This window comes from Carettochelys insculpta, chromosome 30 (assembly GCF_033958435.1).
Source record: "Carettochelys insculpta isolate YL-2023 chromosome 30, ASM3395843v1, whole genome shotgun sequence".
Classification (NCBI taxonomy): Eukaryota; Metazoa; Chordata; order Testudines; family Carettochelyidae; genus Carettochelys; species Carettochelys insculpta.
This window is the reverse complement of record NC_134166.1, coordinates 1,326,547-1,341,405: the sequence shown is the minus strand read 5'-3', so window position 1 is coordinate 1,341,405 and position 14,859 is coordinate 1,326,547. Positions and strand designations below refer to the sequence as shown.

At 63.6% G+C, this 14,859-nt stretch overlaps 1 protein-coding gene across 4 annotated transcripts; it reads left to right on the top strand.

The window, feature by feature from the left end:
* The first annotated feature begins 6,367 nt into the window (after nucleotides 1-6,367).
* On the top strand, nucleotides 6,368-13,725 carry HAX1 (HCLS1 associated protein X-1). Of its 4 annotated transcripts, none has more exons than XM_074981226.1 (8): nucleotides 6,395-6,551; nucleotides 6,829-7,058; nucleotides 7,849-8,054; nucleotides 8,302-8,347; nucleotides 8,703-8,818; nucleotides 9,078-9,219; nucleotides 9,351-9,504; nucleotides 13,486-13,595. In XM_074981226.1, exons 1-7 carry the CDS (start codon nucleotides 6,499-6,501, stop codon nucleotides 9,467-9,469), a joined length of 912 nt encoding a protein of 303 aa, XP_074837327.1. In that variant the 5' UTR covers nucleotides 6,395-6,498; the 3' UTR covers nucleotides 9,470-9,504; nucleotides 13,486-13,595. The 4 variants fall into 4 exon arrangements, with proteins under 4 accessions (XP_074837324.1, XP_074837327.1, XP_074837326.1 ...); XM_074981225.1 differs by lacking the exon at nucleotides 13,486-13,595 and adding an exon at nucleotides 10,060-10,223; XM_074981223.1 differs by lacking the exon at nucleotides 9,351-9,504 and having other exon boundaries at nucleotides 6,368-6,551; nucleotides 13,486-13,725.
* The last annotated feature ends 1,134 nt before the right edge of the window (nucleotides 13,726-14,859 follow it).

Genomic DNA, 14,859 nt, shown 5'->3' with positions numbered 1-14,859 from the left:
GAGTTCTGGTCTCCTAGGAAAGGGGACGGACGCTCAGCTCTGCTGGAGCCACCAGCCCTTGTGCACCCCCAGGGAGGCAGGGGAGGCAGCAGCAGTCACCTTGGCCTGGGGGCCCTCAGGGGAGGAGTCAGAGCATGGGGGCTGCCCCAGACCCAGGCAGCGCAGGGGGAAGGCGCAGCCAGGGTGGGGCTGCCAGAGGCCAAGCTGCCTGGAGGGCCATTCCAGTGCCACCTGACCCAGCGTGGTCCCCTGACCTCCTCCCTGCTCCCCACAGCCAGCAGAGCCCCCCAGGCTCCCCCCAGCCCAGCCCCTCAGCCCCTGGGGGAATCCAATGGGGATGACTCTGACTCCGCAGCGTCCTCGCTCACCACCCCCAGCGAGCAGGGCCAGCCCAACGGCAGGAGCTTTGTCCTCAGGTGGGCAGCCAGGTGGGGCTCAGCTCTGGGGGTGTGCCAGGGACTCCCCGCCCTGTTGCCCAAACTCCCTGCCTGCCACCCTGGTGCTGGGCAGCTCTTGGCCCTCCTGTGCTGGGGGCCTGGCCCCCAGCTGTCTCACAGGCGGGAGCTGAGCAGGAGGGAGAGGTAGTAGGGCCATGGGGACGGCAGGGCTTGGTGTGGGGTGCGTGAACCCTGAGGGAGGTGGGATAGTGCTGGGGGCAGGCTGGGGGGCGAGGTGGTGGGTGCTGGGGGCAGGCTGGGGGGGCGAGGTGGTGTGGGTGTGAAGGGTAGTGCTGGGGGCAGGCTGGGGGGCAAGGTGATGTGGGTGTGAAGGGTAGGGCTGGGGGCAGGCTGCGGGGTGAGGTGCTGTGGGTGTGAAGGGTGGGGCTGGGGCAGGCTGGGGGGCGAGGTGGTGGGTGCTGGGGGCAGGCTGGGGGGCGAGGTGGGGTAGTGCTGGGGGCGAGGTGGGGGGCGAGGGGGTGGGTGCTGGGGACAGGCTGGGGGGCAAGGTGGGGTAGTGCTGGGGGCGGGGTGAGGGGGTGGGTGCTGGGGGCAGGCTGTGGGGCGAGGTGGTGTGGGTGTGAAGGGTAGTGCTGGGGGTAGGCTGGGGGGCGAGGGGGTGGGTGCTGGGGGCAGGCTGGGGGGCGAGGGGGTGTGGGTGTGAAGGGTAGTGCTGGGGGCAGGCTGGGGGGCGAGGGGGTGGGTGCTGGGGGCAGGCTGGGGGGCGAGGTGGTGTGGGAGTGAAGGGTAGTGCTGGGGGCAGGCTGGGGGGCAAGGGGGTGTGGGTGTGAAGGGTAGTGCTGGGGGCAGGCTGCGGGGCGAGGTGGTGTGGGTGTGAAGGGTAGTGCTGGGGGCAGGCTGGGGGGCGAGGGGGTGTGGGTGTGAAGGGTAGTGCTGGGGGCAGGCTGGGGGGCGAGGGGGTGTGGGTGTGAAGGGTAGTGCTGGGGGCAGGCTGGGGCTCGAGGGGGTGGGTGCTGGGGGCAGGCTGGGGGGCGAGGTGGTGTGGGTGTGAAGGGTAGTGCTGGGGGCAGGCTGGGGGGCGAGGGGGTGTGGGTGTGAAGGGTAGTGCTGGGGGCAGGCTGGGGGGTGAGGGGGTGTGGGTGTGAAGGGTAGTGCTGGGGGCAGGCTGGGGGGCGAGGGGGTGGGTGCTGGGGGCAGGCTGGGGGCGAGGTGGTGTGGGTATGAAGGGTAGTGCTTGGGGGCAGGCTGGGGGGCGAGGGGGTGGGTGCTGGGGGCAGGCTGGGGGTGTGAAGGGTAGGGCTGGGGGCAGGCTGGGGAGCAAGGGGGTGGGTGCTGGGGGCAGGCTGGGGAGCGAGGTGGTGGGTGCTGGGGGCAGGCTGGGGGGCGAGGTGGGGTAGTGCTGGGGGCGAGGTGGGGGGCGAGGGGGTGGGTGCTGGGGACAGGCTGGGGGGCAAGGTGGGGTAGTGCTGGGGGCAGGGTGAGGGGGTGGGTGCTGGGGGCAGGCTGTGGGGCGAGGTGGTGTGGGTGTGAAGGGTAGTGCTGGGGGTAGGCTGGGGGGCGAGGGGGTGGGTGCTGGGGGCAGGCTGGGGGGCGAGGGGGTGTGGGTGTGAAGGGTAGTGCTGGGGGCAGGCTGGGGGGCGAGGGGGTGGGTGCTGGGGGCAGGCTGGGGGGCGAGGTGGTGTGGGAGTGAAGGGTAGTGCTGGGGGCAGGCTGGGGGGCGAGGGGGTGTGGGTGTGAAGGGTAGTGCTGGGGGCAGGCTGCGGGGCGAGGTGGTGTGGGTGTGAAGGGTAGTGCTGGGGGCAGGCTGGGGGGCGAGGGGGTGTGGGTGTGAAGGGTAGTGCTGGGGGCAGGCTGGGGGGCGAGGGGGTGTGGGTGTGAAGGGTAGTGCTGGGGGCAGGCTGGGGCTCGAGGGGGTGGGTGCTGGGGGCAGGCTGGGGGGCGAGGTGGTGTGGGTGTGAAGGGTAGTGCTGGGGGCAGGCTGGGGGGCGAGGGGGTGTGGGTGTGAAGGGTAGTGCTGGGGGCAGGCTGGGGGGTGAGGGGGTGTGGGTGTGAAGGGTAGTGCTGGGGGCAGGCTGGGGGGCGAGGGGGTGGGTGCTGGGGGCAGGCTGGGGGCGAGGTGGTGTGGGTATGAAGGGTAGTGCTTGGGGGCAGGCTGGGGGGCGAGGGGGTGGGTGCTGGGGGCAGGCTGGGGGTGTGAAGGGTAGGGCTGGGGGCAGGCTGGGGAGCGAGGTGGTGTGGGTGTGAAGGGTAGTGCTGGGGGCAGGCTGGGGGGCGAGGGGGTGTGGGTGTGAAGGGTAGTGCTGGGGGCAGGCTGGGGGGCAAGGTGGGGTAGTGCTGGGGGCAGGCTGGGGGGTGAGGGGGTGGGTGCTGGGGGCAGGTTGCGGGGCGAGGTGGTGTGGGTGTGAAGGGTAGTGCTGGGGGCAGGCTGGGGGGCGAGGGGGTGGGTGCTGGGGGCAGGCTGGGGGCGAGGGGGTGTGGGTGTGAAGGGTAGTGCTGGGGGCAGGCTAGGGGGTGAGGGGGTGTGGGTGTGAAGGGTAGTGCTGGGGGCAGGCTGGGGGCGAGGTGGTGTGGGTGTGAAGGGTAGGGCTGGGGGCAGGCTGGGGGGCGAGGTGGTGTGGATGTGAAGGGTAGGGCTGGGGGCAGGCTGGGGGCGAGGTGGTGTGGGTGTGAAGGGTAGGGCTGGGGGCAGGCTGGGGGGCGAGGTGGTGTGGATGTGAAGGGTAGGGCTGGGGGCAGGCTGGGGGCGAGGTGGTGTGGGTGTGAAGGGTAGGGCTGGGGGCAGGCTGGGGGGCGAGGTGGTGTGGATGTGAAGGGTAGGGCTGGGGGCAGGCTGGGGGCGAGGTGGTGTGGATGTGAAGGGTAGGGCTGGGGGCAGGCTGGGGGGCGAGGTGGTGTGGGTGTGAAGGGTAGGGCTGGGGGCAGGCTGGGGGGCGAGGTGGTGTGGATGTGAAGGGTAGGGCTGGGGGCAGGCTGGGGGCGAGGTGGTGTGGGTGTGAAGGGTAGGGCTGGGGGCAGGGTGCTGCAGGCAGGTGCTGGGGGATAGCGAGTGGGTGCTTGCCCCTGATGGCATTTCTCCCGCCCCAGCCTGGCTGAGCTGCAGGAGTTGGGCCCAAGTGGGAAGGAGATGCCCCAAATGAGGGCTGCTCGGCCTCCCTGAGCTCCAGCCTGTCTGTGGTGTCCCTGATCCCGGCTCACGAACTGGCACAGCTGCTGGAGGAAGCGAAGGGCCTGGGAGAGGAGAGCCTGGAGGTATGTCCTGCCCACTAGGACGCTGTCCAGCCATCCTACCATCCGCCTGTCCCTGTCACCCCGCACAGGGCCCCAGGCGTGGACCAGCAGCTTGGGCAGAGCCCCGTCAGGCTGGGAGTTGAAGTTTACCCTTCCTGCAGCTGGGGCTCAGCAGCCAGAGGAACAAAGGGAACGGCTGCAATGGGGACCCCCTCTGCCCCCTTGCTGGGCCCTGACCACTTCTCTCCCGGCAGCACCTCCAGGAGATCCAGGTGGTCGTACTGCACAAGCACAAGGGGGCCGGGCTGGGCTTCAGCATCACTGGGGGCAGTGACCAGCACCGGAGGGTGACGGTGAGAGCTGGGGCCCCACTGTCTGGGGGGGCAGGGCTGGAAGTGGGGCCCTTCACCTTGGGGACTAATGCTTCAGCCCCTCCCCCAGTTCCTTGCAGATCCACCATGTCTTTGCCAGTGGCCTGGCCGCCCAGGAGGGCACCATCCAGCCCGGCAACGAGGTTCTGTCCATCAATGGGCACTCGCTGAGGGACTGCAGCCATGGGGAGGCACAGCGAGCCCTCCTGCAGGCCCGGCGCACCCGGCAGGCCATTGTGGTGCTGCGGAAGGCGGGTGCAGATGGGCTGCCCGAGAGCCACCTCCCAGCACCAGGTGAGTGACAGCCTGATGCAGGACAGGCTGGAGCCTGACAGCACTGTCTGTGCCCACAGATGTGCCAGTGGCATCCGTGCAGCTGGTGAAAGATACCCACAGGCTTGGGTTCAGCCTGGCTGGGGGCCGCAGGTGGCTGCAGGGGGACATGCCGCTGACTGTCAACAAGGTCTTCCAGGGTGAGAGATGGGGCAGCTGGGCACGGGCGCAACTGAGCCAAGCCTCCTGCAGAGGCCTCTGTGTAGAAAGCCCTGGGGGGGCTTTGGCCAACAACAGCATTAGAGACCCCATCCCGTCCAGCTGGCAGCCACTCGTGGCTGGGAGCTGGCCCCATGCTCCCTGAGTGAGGGAGGACAGTGGTGGGGCCGCATTCTCCTCTGGGCCAGCCCCCACCTGTCTCCGCCCTGTGGGCCCCAGCATCTGTGTGATCTGGGTACTGGTGTTAAGCCTGCCAGCAACATCCCCCAGGGCAGGGAGCTCCAGGACAAGCAGAGAAATAGCCCCCTCGCCCCGCAGCTGTCCCTCTGCCCATGCTCCCCTGGGCCTGCGGCACCCTGGCTGCACGCGGCCCCTGTGTGGTCCCGGCGTGTTAGCAGCCAGGATGGCTCTTCACCTGGGTTCTCTCCCCAGGGGGCCCTGCGGACCTCCTGCAGCCTGGGGATGAGCTTCTGCAGGTCAGGGAGAGAAGCCTCGAGGGACTGACGTGGCTGGAGGCCTGGCACGTCATCAGGGCCCTGCCCACAGGCCCCATCCGGCTCCTTGTAAGGAAGAGGGGGAAGCCCTGAAGGCTGGGAGATCTGCACAGACTGGACATGTGCCAGCCAGCAGCGGCAGTCAAAAAAGCTAACGAAACGTTGGGAATCATTAAGAAAGCAATAGATAAGAAGACAGAAAATGTCATGTTACCTTTATATGAATCCATGGTACCTCCACATCTGGTATACTGTGTGCAGCTGTGGTCGCGCCATCTCAAAAAAGATATATTGGAATTGGAAAAGGTTCAGAAAAGGGCAACAAAAATAATTAAGGGTGTGGAACGTCTGCCATGTGAAGAGAGATCAGTAAGACCGGGCTTTTTAGCTTAGAAAAAAGATGATTAAGGGGGGGATATAACAGAGGTATATAAAATCATCACTGGTGTGGAGAAAATAAATAAGGAATTGTTATTTACTCCTTGCAACACAGGAGCTAGGGGTCAGCAAGTGAAATTAATAGGCAGCAGGTTTAAAACAAACAATAGGAAATACTTTTTCACACAAGGCCCAGTTAACCTGGGGAACTCCTTGCTGGAGAGTGTTGTGAAGACCAGAGTACAGCAGAGTTTAAGGCTGAACAATATAAATTCATGGGCAATGCTAGGTCCATCAAAGACTGTTCGCCAGGCTGGGCAGGGAGCGTGGCTCTAGCCTGTGTGCAAGAGGCTGGGAATGGGTGACAGGGAATTGCTCACTTGGTGCTTACCTGCTCTGTTCATTCCCTGGCACTGGCCACTGTCGGCAGACAGCACACAGGGCTGGACGGGCCTTGGGTTTCACCCAGTCCGGCCGTTCTTATGAGCACCCCCCAGCGCTGGCGGCTCCCAGCGCCAGCCCAGAGCTGCTTCTCGCCTTCCTGCGCCTCAGTTTCCCTGGCCAGACACGGGGGAACGAACTCTCGCCCTCGTCTGCCTGTTCCACTGCAAGCACCGCGGGGCAGCAGCGAGCGGCCCCCCGCCCCCTGGAGCTGGGGCACAGCAGCCTGGCACAGCGCGCCCCACGCTCGCTCCGGGGCGGCGCCCTGCTCAGCACAGCACTAGGGCGAAGGGCCCCGCGAGGGGGGGGCGCAGCACTGGGGGTGAGGGGCCCCTCGCGGGGGGAGGGGCAGCGGGGGCGCGAGGGGAAACGCAAAAGGCGGGAAATGGCACGTGCGCCCTCTCGTTACACGTTGTTCCTGATTATGCTAATTAAGGGGCCGAGGCCCCGCCCCTCAAGACCCAAACAACGGATCGGCCTCGCTACCAAATAAAGCCATTTGTACGACACTAGTCTGGCTTGCTTTACGGCTGCACCGGCGGCCTCGGTTTACGGCAGAAGGGCAAAGCCGTAGCGAGGCTGACAAGGGTGGCCTCGTTTTTCGGTGACGAGGCAGAGAGCGGATTGCGACGTGTCGCTTTACGGCAGAGAGTGCAGCGCGACATAGGGGCCGGCTGGCTTTGCGGCGCTGGCGGCATGAGCCTGTACGAGCTGTTCCGGGGCGTCCTTGGCCTCCCCCGCGGCCGCAGGTTCGAGGCGCCGGACTGGGGGCCCCGGCCCGAGCCCCCCCTCCCCCGCAACTCCTCTTTCCTCCCCTCCCCTCCCCCTCTAGCTTCTCCCTCTACCCCGCCCCCATGGCTCGGCCCTGCTCCTGCCCCCCCCCGGGTCTCCCCTCCCCCAACTCCTGCCCCGTGGCCCCGTCCCCTCGGTCTCGGCCCCGGCCCCCTGCAGCCTCCCCCCCGCCCGGCCTTCGTGCGCTGGCCGAGGCGGGGGCTTTGTCGTGACTCCCTCTTCGCTTCCCCGAAGGGCCCGAGACCCCTTCTTCGGGGGCGTGACGCGGGACGAGGAGGCGGACGACGACGAGGAGGAGGACGAGGGCGGGGGCCCCCCGTTTGGGCCGCACCCCCGCCAGGACTTCGGCTTCAGCTTCGGCGGGATGCGGTTCAACGACACCTTCGGCTTTGACGAGCTTTTCTGGGACTTTAATGAGCTGTTCAGCGAGCTGGGGGCCTGGACCCTGCCCTGCCAGCCCTTCGGTGAGGGGCTGCTCTGTTCCGCCTGGTCCCATGGCCCACTGGCGTCTCCTTTGCAGAGCCCTGAGCGTGTGTCTGGCACCCTTCACCCTGTTCCAGCTGCCTGCCCCTTCTGTGGCATACGGGAGAGCCTGGCGCATGCCAGCCTCGAGTGTGCCAGGCTGCAACCCCTGTTCTGGCTTCTCCAGTACCTTCTGCTGAGGTCCTGGCTGGAGTTTTCCCTGCACCTGTTTATTTTTGCACACCCCTCCGTGGCCCCACACAGTCATGATGCCTCCTCGTCAACCTCCTCTTGGCCCTGGCCCAGACTACCACCTGAACCTCCAGGAGGAAGCTGGAGGAGGGCATGTTCTGTGGCTGTGGGGTCTATTTCTGCTCCCCCGATTTCCTCTGGGCAGCGTCTACTGATTCCCTAGAGAGCTGCATGGAGCAGTGGGCGCTCTCTGGAGTTCTCTGCTGGCTGTCCCCTTCTGGTTCCTTGTTTACACCTGTGACTTGCACCTCTGTGTCTCTCTCTCTCTTTAGTGATCTCCCTGTGATCAGTTTCCAGTGGTTTCCTACAAGGCTGGGGGAGGGGTCTTTAGAAGTAGGTGGGTTTGTGTCTCTCCCTCACCCCGTGAGGATTTCCAATAAGGCTCATCTGTTGGAGTGAATGCCTGGGTATAGCAAAGGCTGTATGCCGGGTGGGGGGATGGCTTGGGGATAGGACAGCGGTGTGGGGGTGATCGACGTCACAGCTCAGGGCTGTTAGTAGAACCACGTTGTGACGTTCTGCTTTTCCTCTGCTCTTTAGAGCTGCCTGGCACTGAGGCAACCCCATGCCCGTCAGGCCCCCAGAGTGAGGAAAAACGACAGCAGTCGCTCCGGGACTCGATGCTCAAGTATCCGGACAGTCACCAGCCCAGACACTCTCCAGAGGGCTCAGGCCCTGGGAGGGACCAGGGGGACACTGCTGGCCTGGTGGTCCCAGGCACGAGGCCTTGGTGGCCATTTGCTGGGGTAAGTGACAGCCTGGTGTCTGGCTCAGGAATGCCGCCTTTTCAGCAGCCATCTCTCTGCTGGCATCGCGGGGATGCTGCCCATACTCCCTGTTAGTAACCTCGCAGGGACAGCAACAGCTGGCAGGCATAGGCCTACCCAGAAGGCCAGGGAGGTCTGTAACGAGCCATTAGAGACCCCTTTGTTTGCCTTGTCTGTCACAGGAATACCTCCAGCCCCTAATAACGCTCTTTGCTTCCCATCATAGCTGGGAGAGATGCGTCCAGCTCCCCCCAGTGCCAGAGAGGACAAAGGTCAGTGCCTGTGGGCTTGGGTGACAGCGTGAGGATCTGAGCCATGGGGGGAGGGGAGGACTGCAGCTGGGGCTTCCCATGCCTGGCAGGGAGGTCTGGCTGTACTGGCGGTAGTAGGCATTGTTCTGGAGCTCCCTGGTCTGGGAACGGGTGTCTGAGCCTGAGGCCCGAGCTCCTGCTGCTCCGCCTGACATGGGTGCCCCCACCACTGGTGTGGCCTGCAAGCCACCTTGTGGAGCTGCTGCAGGAGAGCCCTGCTCTCTCCTGGCCCTTTTCCCAGGGTGTGGTCCCTGAGCTCCTGTGGGGGGATGCTCTGCCTAGGCCCCTGTCTCATTTGCTTTCATGCTCTACGCAGATCTGGATTCCCAGGTCTCCTCGGAGGGTCTGGAGACTGTCCTGAGACCAGGCCAGCCAAAGGCTCACTCTTACTTCCGGAGTGTCTCAGTCACCACGGTGACAGGCCCCGATGGGGTGAGTGCTCTCTTGCTGTGGGGCAGGGCTAGAGTCAAGGGGGATCCTCGGGGCTATGGTGAGAGGAGCTGTCTCTGCACTCAGGGCCCAGGCGGAGGCATGTTCAGTGTGGCTCCTGCGGATGGCAGGGGTTTGTGGCTGGGATAGTCCCTGGCACTCAGCTCAGCCTGGGGGCTGCTGATGACAGGCTTATGTGGGATGGGGTCAGGCCAGGGCTGCTCCAGGCCGGGTGTGACAAATACCTGTGTCCCATGCTCAGACTGTGGAGGAACGCCGGACAGTGCAGGACAGCCAGGGGCGCAGAGAAACCACCATCACCCGCCACCGAGTGGGCGAGGGCACCACCCAGGAGGGTGGGCAGGGCAAGGACCCTCAAGGGGATGAGACTGACCTGCGTGAAGGTGAGTGTGGGCCACAGCAGGTCCTGGCTGGGTTGCGGGGTGTGTTTGGAGCCAGGACGGGAGGAGGGCAGGGCCAGGCAGGGTTGTCAGGGACTGTCTGGAGCATCTGTCTCCTTCCTTCTGCTTTCCAGGGGAGCTGGCGCCATTTGTGGGTGACTGGCAGCAGCCTGGGGTGCTCCACACTCCAGACCTGGGCAACCCCTTCTCCTTCCTGGAGACTTTCTTCCGTGGTTGGTTCTCAAGCCGATAGCTCTGGCTTCCCTTGGAGCATGCTGGGGAGTCGCTGTACGTAATGCTGGGAGCATGAGTGCCAGGACACTGGGCCACAGGCATCCTGCTGCCTAGGCCCTGGGAGAGGGAGTCTCTCCTGCCTGCAGTGCCAGGGCACTCAGCAAGCTCACCCTTCCCTTGCCACCCGTCAGAGGAGATGGGGTGACCCTGCTTGCAGCTGCACTTAGTCTTGGCTGGATGCCAGGCTGCAGAGTGGCAGGTGGAGACCCCAGCCTGAGCCCTTCTGGTGTGGGAAGTGGGGACCAGGGGCTGCAGGGATCGGGGAGGGTGTGGGAGAGCTCACAGCTGCTAGATTCAGCCCCCACAGGGCTAGGGCTTGTCCTGGGCCCAAGCAGGGGCAGCCACTTGAGGGCTGCCCACTGGGGGAGGAAGCAGCAGTGTTGGACGCAGAGGGGCAGTGACTGTTCACTGGGTCCTACAGGGCTCTGTCTCACTACCAGCTGGGCAGGTGCTAGTGCCCTGGCTGGGGGGGATGCCTGGCTCTCGCCAGGGCCTGAAAGGGGGTGGGCATCAGGCAGTCACTCTCACTCCAGCTGCCCTGTATTGCAGGCGTGTCTGAGCCCCAGCAGTGAAAGTGAGGCTACGCCAGTCCCTGGTGCCTTGTGCTGGATGGGCTGCCTGCTTTCCCGGGTGATCGCTGAGCTGCTGTCCCCTCCCGCCCCTGCGGGGGTTACCGTGTACATGCACAGCAATAAAGTCTCTCGTGCAACAGGTGTGGCGTGAGCTGTGTGAGAGCAACCAGCTCCCGTCTAAGCCCGGGGCACTGCTCTGTGCCCCTCCCCCAGAGCAGAGCAGACCATTGAGGGAGGCAGTCCAGGGCTGGTAGGGCTGCACCTGCCACGGGGAGGTGATGGACATGCCCTAGCCCCAGAGCCTGTGTGGCTCTGGGAGCATGGAGCCCCCTTAACCGCTGCACAAGTCAGCAGCCCCAGGCACTAGCTGTGGGTGCTAAGGTGGGAGTAGGGGTTCTCTGAGACGGAGCATCCCCGCCTGCTGGAGAACCCTTGGCCTGGAGGCAAACGCTCTTGTGGCTAACAGCCCAGGGGCAGGGCTGGCCGTAGGCCCTGCCTCTTCCTGTGCTACTTAAGCACCTGAACCCTGGCTCTGTTACGTCTCCCCTGGGCCCTCTTAAGCACCAAGGCTGGGAGCATTCCAAGGCCTGTTGAATTAGCGCTCCCTGAAACGCTGAAGCTGCCTGCTGTGCTGACAAGACCCTCGGGCTCACAGGGATAAGAGGAGGCAGCAGGCCGGCCCCTGGCCGTTCTGTGGGACAGAGGGGGGTCAGGCAGCCCCCAGCTGCTGGAGGGAGGAGGCTGGGCTTTCCCAGTTTCTCTGCCCTGTGATCATGGGCTGGGAGCCCTGTGGTGGGGTGATCTGTGTGCATCCAAGCCCCTGGGGAAATAAGGATGGGCCACAAGCAGGCTCCCAGGAGCCCTGTCGATGCTGCTTCCGAAGTGGGGAGTGGCCACCTCCCTGGGCAGCTGCTGGGATGTGGATCTCCTGCTGTGAGGTGCTGAGCCCACCCACTACCCCACAGGGCACTGCAGTACAGCAGGCTGCAGCCCCATCGCAAGCTGCTCCCCGCCAAGAGGCCTGTGGGCAGCACCCGGGCTGGGCTGAACTGGGGCCAACAGCGCCATGGGGGCCCCTGCTGCATGCAGTGCAGCACTCAGGGGATTGCAGCTCCTGGCTGCAGTGCTCCAGGGGCCAGGCCCCCTCCTGTGTGGACCAGGGTCTAAGGCCGGAGAGAGCAAGAGGTGCCCCAAATGGATTGGCCTCCAGCAGGGATCTGTCCCAACTCCTGCTGCTGCCAGTCCCCTGGGCGGTGCGCTAACCACTTCTCCCTCCTTGGCTGGTGGGGCAGGTCACCCTCTCCCGGGGCTCCTCTACCCATGGCTGGGTTGGAACAAGAGTACCTTGGGGCCGGGGAGCTGCTGGGTCTGCCTAACGGCCTCTCCATAGGCTCCTGGCCCACCCAGGACTTCAGCCCGTGTCCCTGTATACTTGGCTAGCTGGGGTGCCCAGGTCTTGGGGCGGGGGTTGGTGAAGGTGTAATTCCTCAGCTGGTGGGGGTATGCTAGGCCCCAGCCTGGCAGCTAGAACTCCGCAGGTACCTGGGGCGGCCATGGGTGGGAAGTGCTGGCCCTATCCCCTTAGCTGGTCAGAAGGAGCCAGGTCTGTGGAGTGGGAGGTATGCGAGGCAGCCAGTGTAGCTGGGGGCAGTCTCTGGCCTCTACCCTGACCCAGGCAATGGAGCCAACCCCGGGCAGCTCCTGCGTGTGAGGAGCTGGGCTGCTGGGGCGGGGCACAGCCTGGATTTCTCCTGCTGGAATCCTCATCCCCGCCCTGGGCTTTCTGCAGCCTCCCCTGCCCCACCAAGCAGCCAGCCCTGCCCCGTTCGTTCTCTGCCAGTGCTCGTACACTTACCCCCAGCCCTGTGCTGCCACAGCACCCAGGTCCTTGCTGGGACTTAGCCCCCACCAGTGGCATCTCTGCCCTGAACCAGGGCTTCAGTCCACTCTGTTTTGCACGACACCCCTGCCCACAAAGTCTGGCCCAGTGCTGAGTTTCTGTGATGGAGTGAGGGATGTGTGTGTGACCAGCTGAGCAGCTCACCCTGGCTGTAACCTAAGCTGGCAGGTAATACCTCTGTCCCCGAAGGAACAGCCGGGAGGAGCCCATCTGGGTTGAATCAGAGGCAGCAGCTGGAGGTGAGGGGAGAGTTGGAAGGCAGCCAGCCTGTGCGGAGGGGAGGCTCGACCCCAAACGGGCACCCCTTGGGCCTCTGCTCCCCAGGATGGATGGGACTGACTCTAGGCCTGCTGTACTGACACCTCTGCACTGCGCTGTGTGTCGGTCACCTGATAAACCCCCTGTTCTATCTGCTGCAGGAGTCACTTCTGCCTGTGGTTGGGGTGCAGAGCTTGGGGACCCCTGAACCCATGACAGCATCCCCCTGCCCCACAGACACCCTCCTCCCCCTGAGCCCAGCTGTGTTAAGCCCTTTTCCCAGCACGGTCCTGGCTTCACACCCCTTACCCTGTGCGGTCTCCAGTTCTCTGTCCTCTACCAGCTGTTCACCAGCACCCAGCAGAGAGAGAACGTTGCTGGGCACAACTGAAAAGAGAGGGAGATGCTGAGTTTTGTCAGTAGCTCTTGGGCAAGATGCTCGGCCAAGCAGGGCTCTTCCCCGCCTTCCCCCCCAGCCTATGACAGCCTCAGGACCACCTGCTGTTCCACATGAGGGGAGGCAGAAGGCACATGTAGCAGGAGCCTGCAGCTGGCCTGAGGTAAAGGCGTGCATGGTCAGTGCACTGGCACAGCAAATCCCCAAGGGGAACCCCACTGCAGAGGGAGAGAGACACCCTGCCTGCCAGTTCTCGCTCATTGTCGAAGAATTAGCCAGCCGTCCCGTCGTGGCCCCTGATGCAATGGACACACTGCAGGACTCTGGCGTTCCTGAGGCATAGTTACTTGCATGGAGACAAGGGATTTCTCTGCCTTCTCCCCTGCCACAGGCAGGTGAAAGGTGATGTGCCCAGGGGCCGACAGGCCTGGCCACTGCAGAAATGCTGATGGTAATGGTGTAAAGTCAGGGCTCTCCCTGCTGTGCATTATGAAAATTACCTTATGAATATGCATGACTAAACATTTTAGACACAATGTAACACATGGATTGTAGTGTTACAAGCTGCTGAACATGTTCATCTTATTCATGTGTGTCATTTGTGTCAGTGGTGGTAGAAATGTGACATGGGAGCCTTTAGTGACACCTCAGGTACTTAATGGCTCTGTATTCAAACCACCCGTGAAACCAGTTGTCCTGTAAGCCCAAACTGTGGTGACCAAACCACCTGGTAACAGAATCCATTGCAAATCTGGTATTTTTCCATAGGGATGGTAGGGGAGGGGATGCTGCCCCAGGGGAAAGTCTGTGTAAGTTTATGTAGGAAGCAATGAGCCTTTTGTCTGCAGATGGCCTTGGACACTGCCCGGCCCCCCTCAAGGGGATAAAAAGAACTCTGACAAAGCTATCAACCCAGGCCAGAGTAAAGAGCAGCTTTTTACCTGAGAGAAGCCCAGCTGCGGAAGGTAACAGGTTTCCGAGTGGATTTAAATTAGCTGGCATTGTTTGTTTTCACTTAGTGACTGACTTTGATCTGGCTGTATTCTCTTGACATGACTTAAATCCTGCTTTGTGTACTTAATAAACAGGTTTATCTTCAAGCCCAGTGTAAATCATTATGGGCTGGGGAGGAGGGAAGCAACCACTGTGTGTCTCTCACATCCATTGAGAAAGAAGGCCGACTTCACGAGCTTTTCCTGTGTTTACATGGGGCAAGATGGATTTATTTGGGGGGTTAGGTTCCCGGGTGCAGAGCCCGTAGTGTCGAGCTCTCCTAGAGCTGAACTGGCTCAGTGTTGCTCTTTAGGGAGGTGGTAACCCCAGCTCTGCGCCTTGCCTGGGGGAGCCCAAAGGACCTGGCCCAGCAGGACGTGGTGGGTGGAGGACCTCATGGGGCCACCAGATGGGTGTCAGTGGCCTGACCAGCACACCAGCAGACAACAGAGGGGATGCCGAGAGTCAGCCCGTCACAGTAACTGGCTAGGGCTGGAGCAGATGTGTGTCTAGCCAGAGAGCACACGTGGGCATTGGGCTCAGTGCAGCAGGGCTGGAAGGAGAGGCTGGGGGGTGAAGGAGGACATCCAAGCTAGGGGAGATCGGGAAGGCAAGGAGCCTAGCGGGCTGCAGGCTGGACTGTAGAGAGCAGCGGGGCTGTGTCATCAGTATTACAGGCCCCCAGACAGGAGCCCTCTCTAGTGCTGGGGTTTGCCTGTCACTCAGCTGGGCTCCTGGCTCCTCGGTCCCTGCCTCCATCTAACTCGGGAAGTGAAGGCCACCAGAGCATCAGTCCCCTCCCCCATAGCCAGCCATGTCACCAGCTGCCCCTGGTGTGATGGGGTTCTGGGGTCCCCAAAGCTTTGCACCCTGTCCGCAGGCAGGAGAGTCTCTCACTCAGCGGGAAAACAGCAGGTTTATGAGCCGACAGGACACAGCATCGTACAGAGGAGTCAGTGCAGCAGGCAGAGACAGCCAGTCCAATCCATGTTGGGGAGAGGAGGCCCCGAGGGGCCCCCAGAGCTGGGGCCGGGCCCCCTCCTTTGTCTCTCTCTCCCTCAGCCCAGACTAACTGCTTCCCAACTCCCAGTTCCAATTCAAACCCCTCAGGCTCCACCCCCTCCTTTGTCTCCAGTACAAAGGTGTTACCTGGTCGTCAGGGTTACCCTCAGCAGGAGCCCCACACCCTCTGTGAGCCACTCACATACACACAGGTATCCCCCACTCCA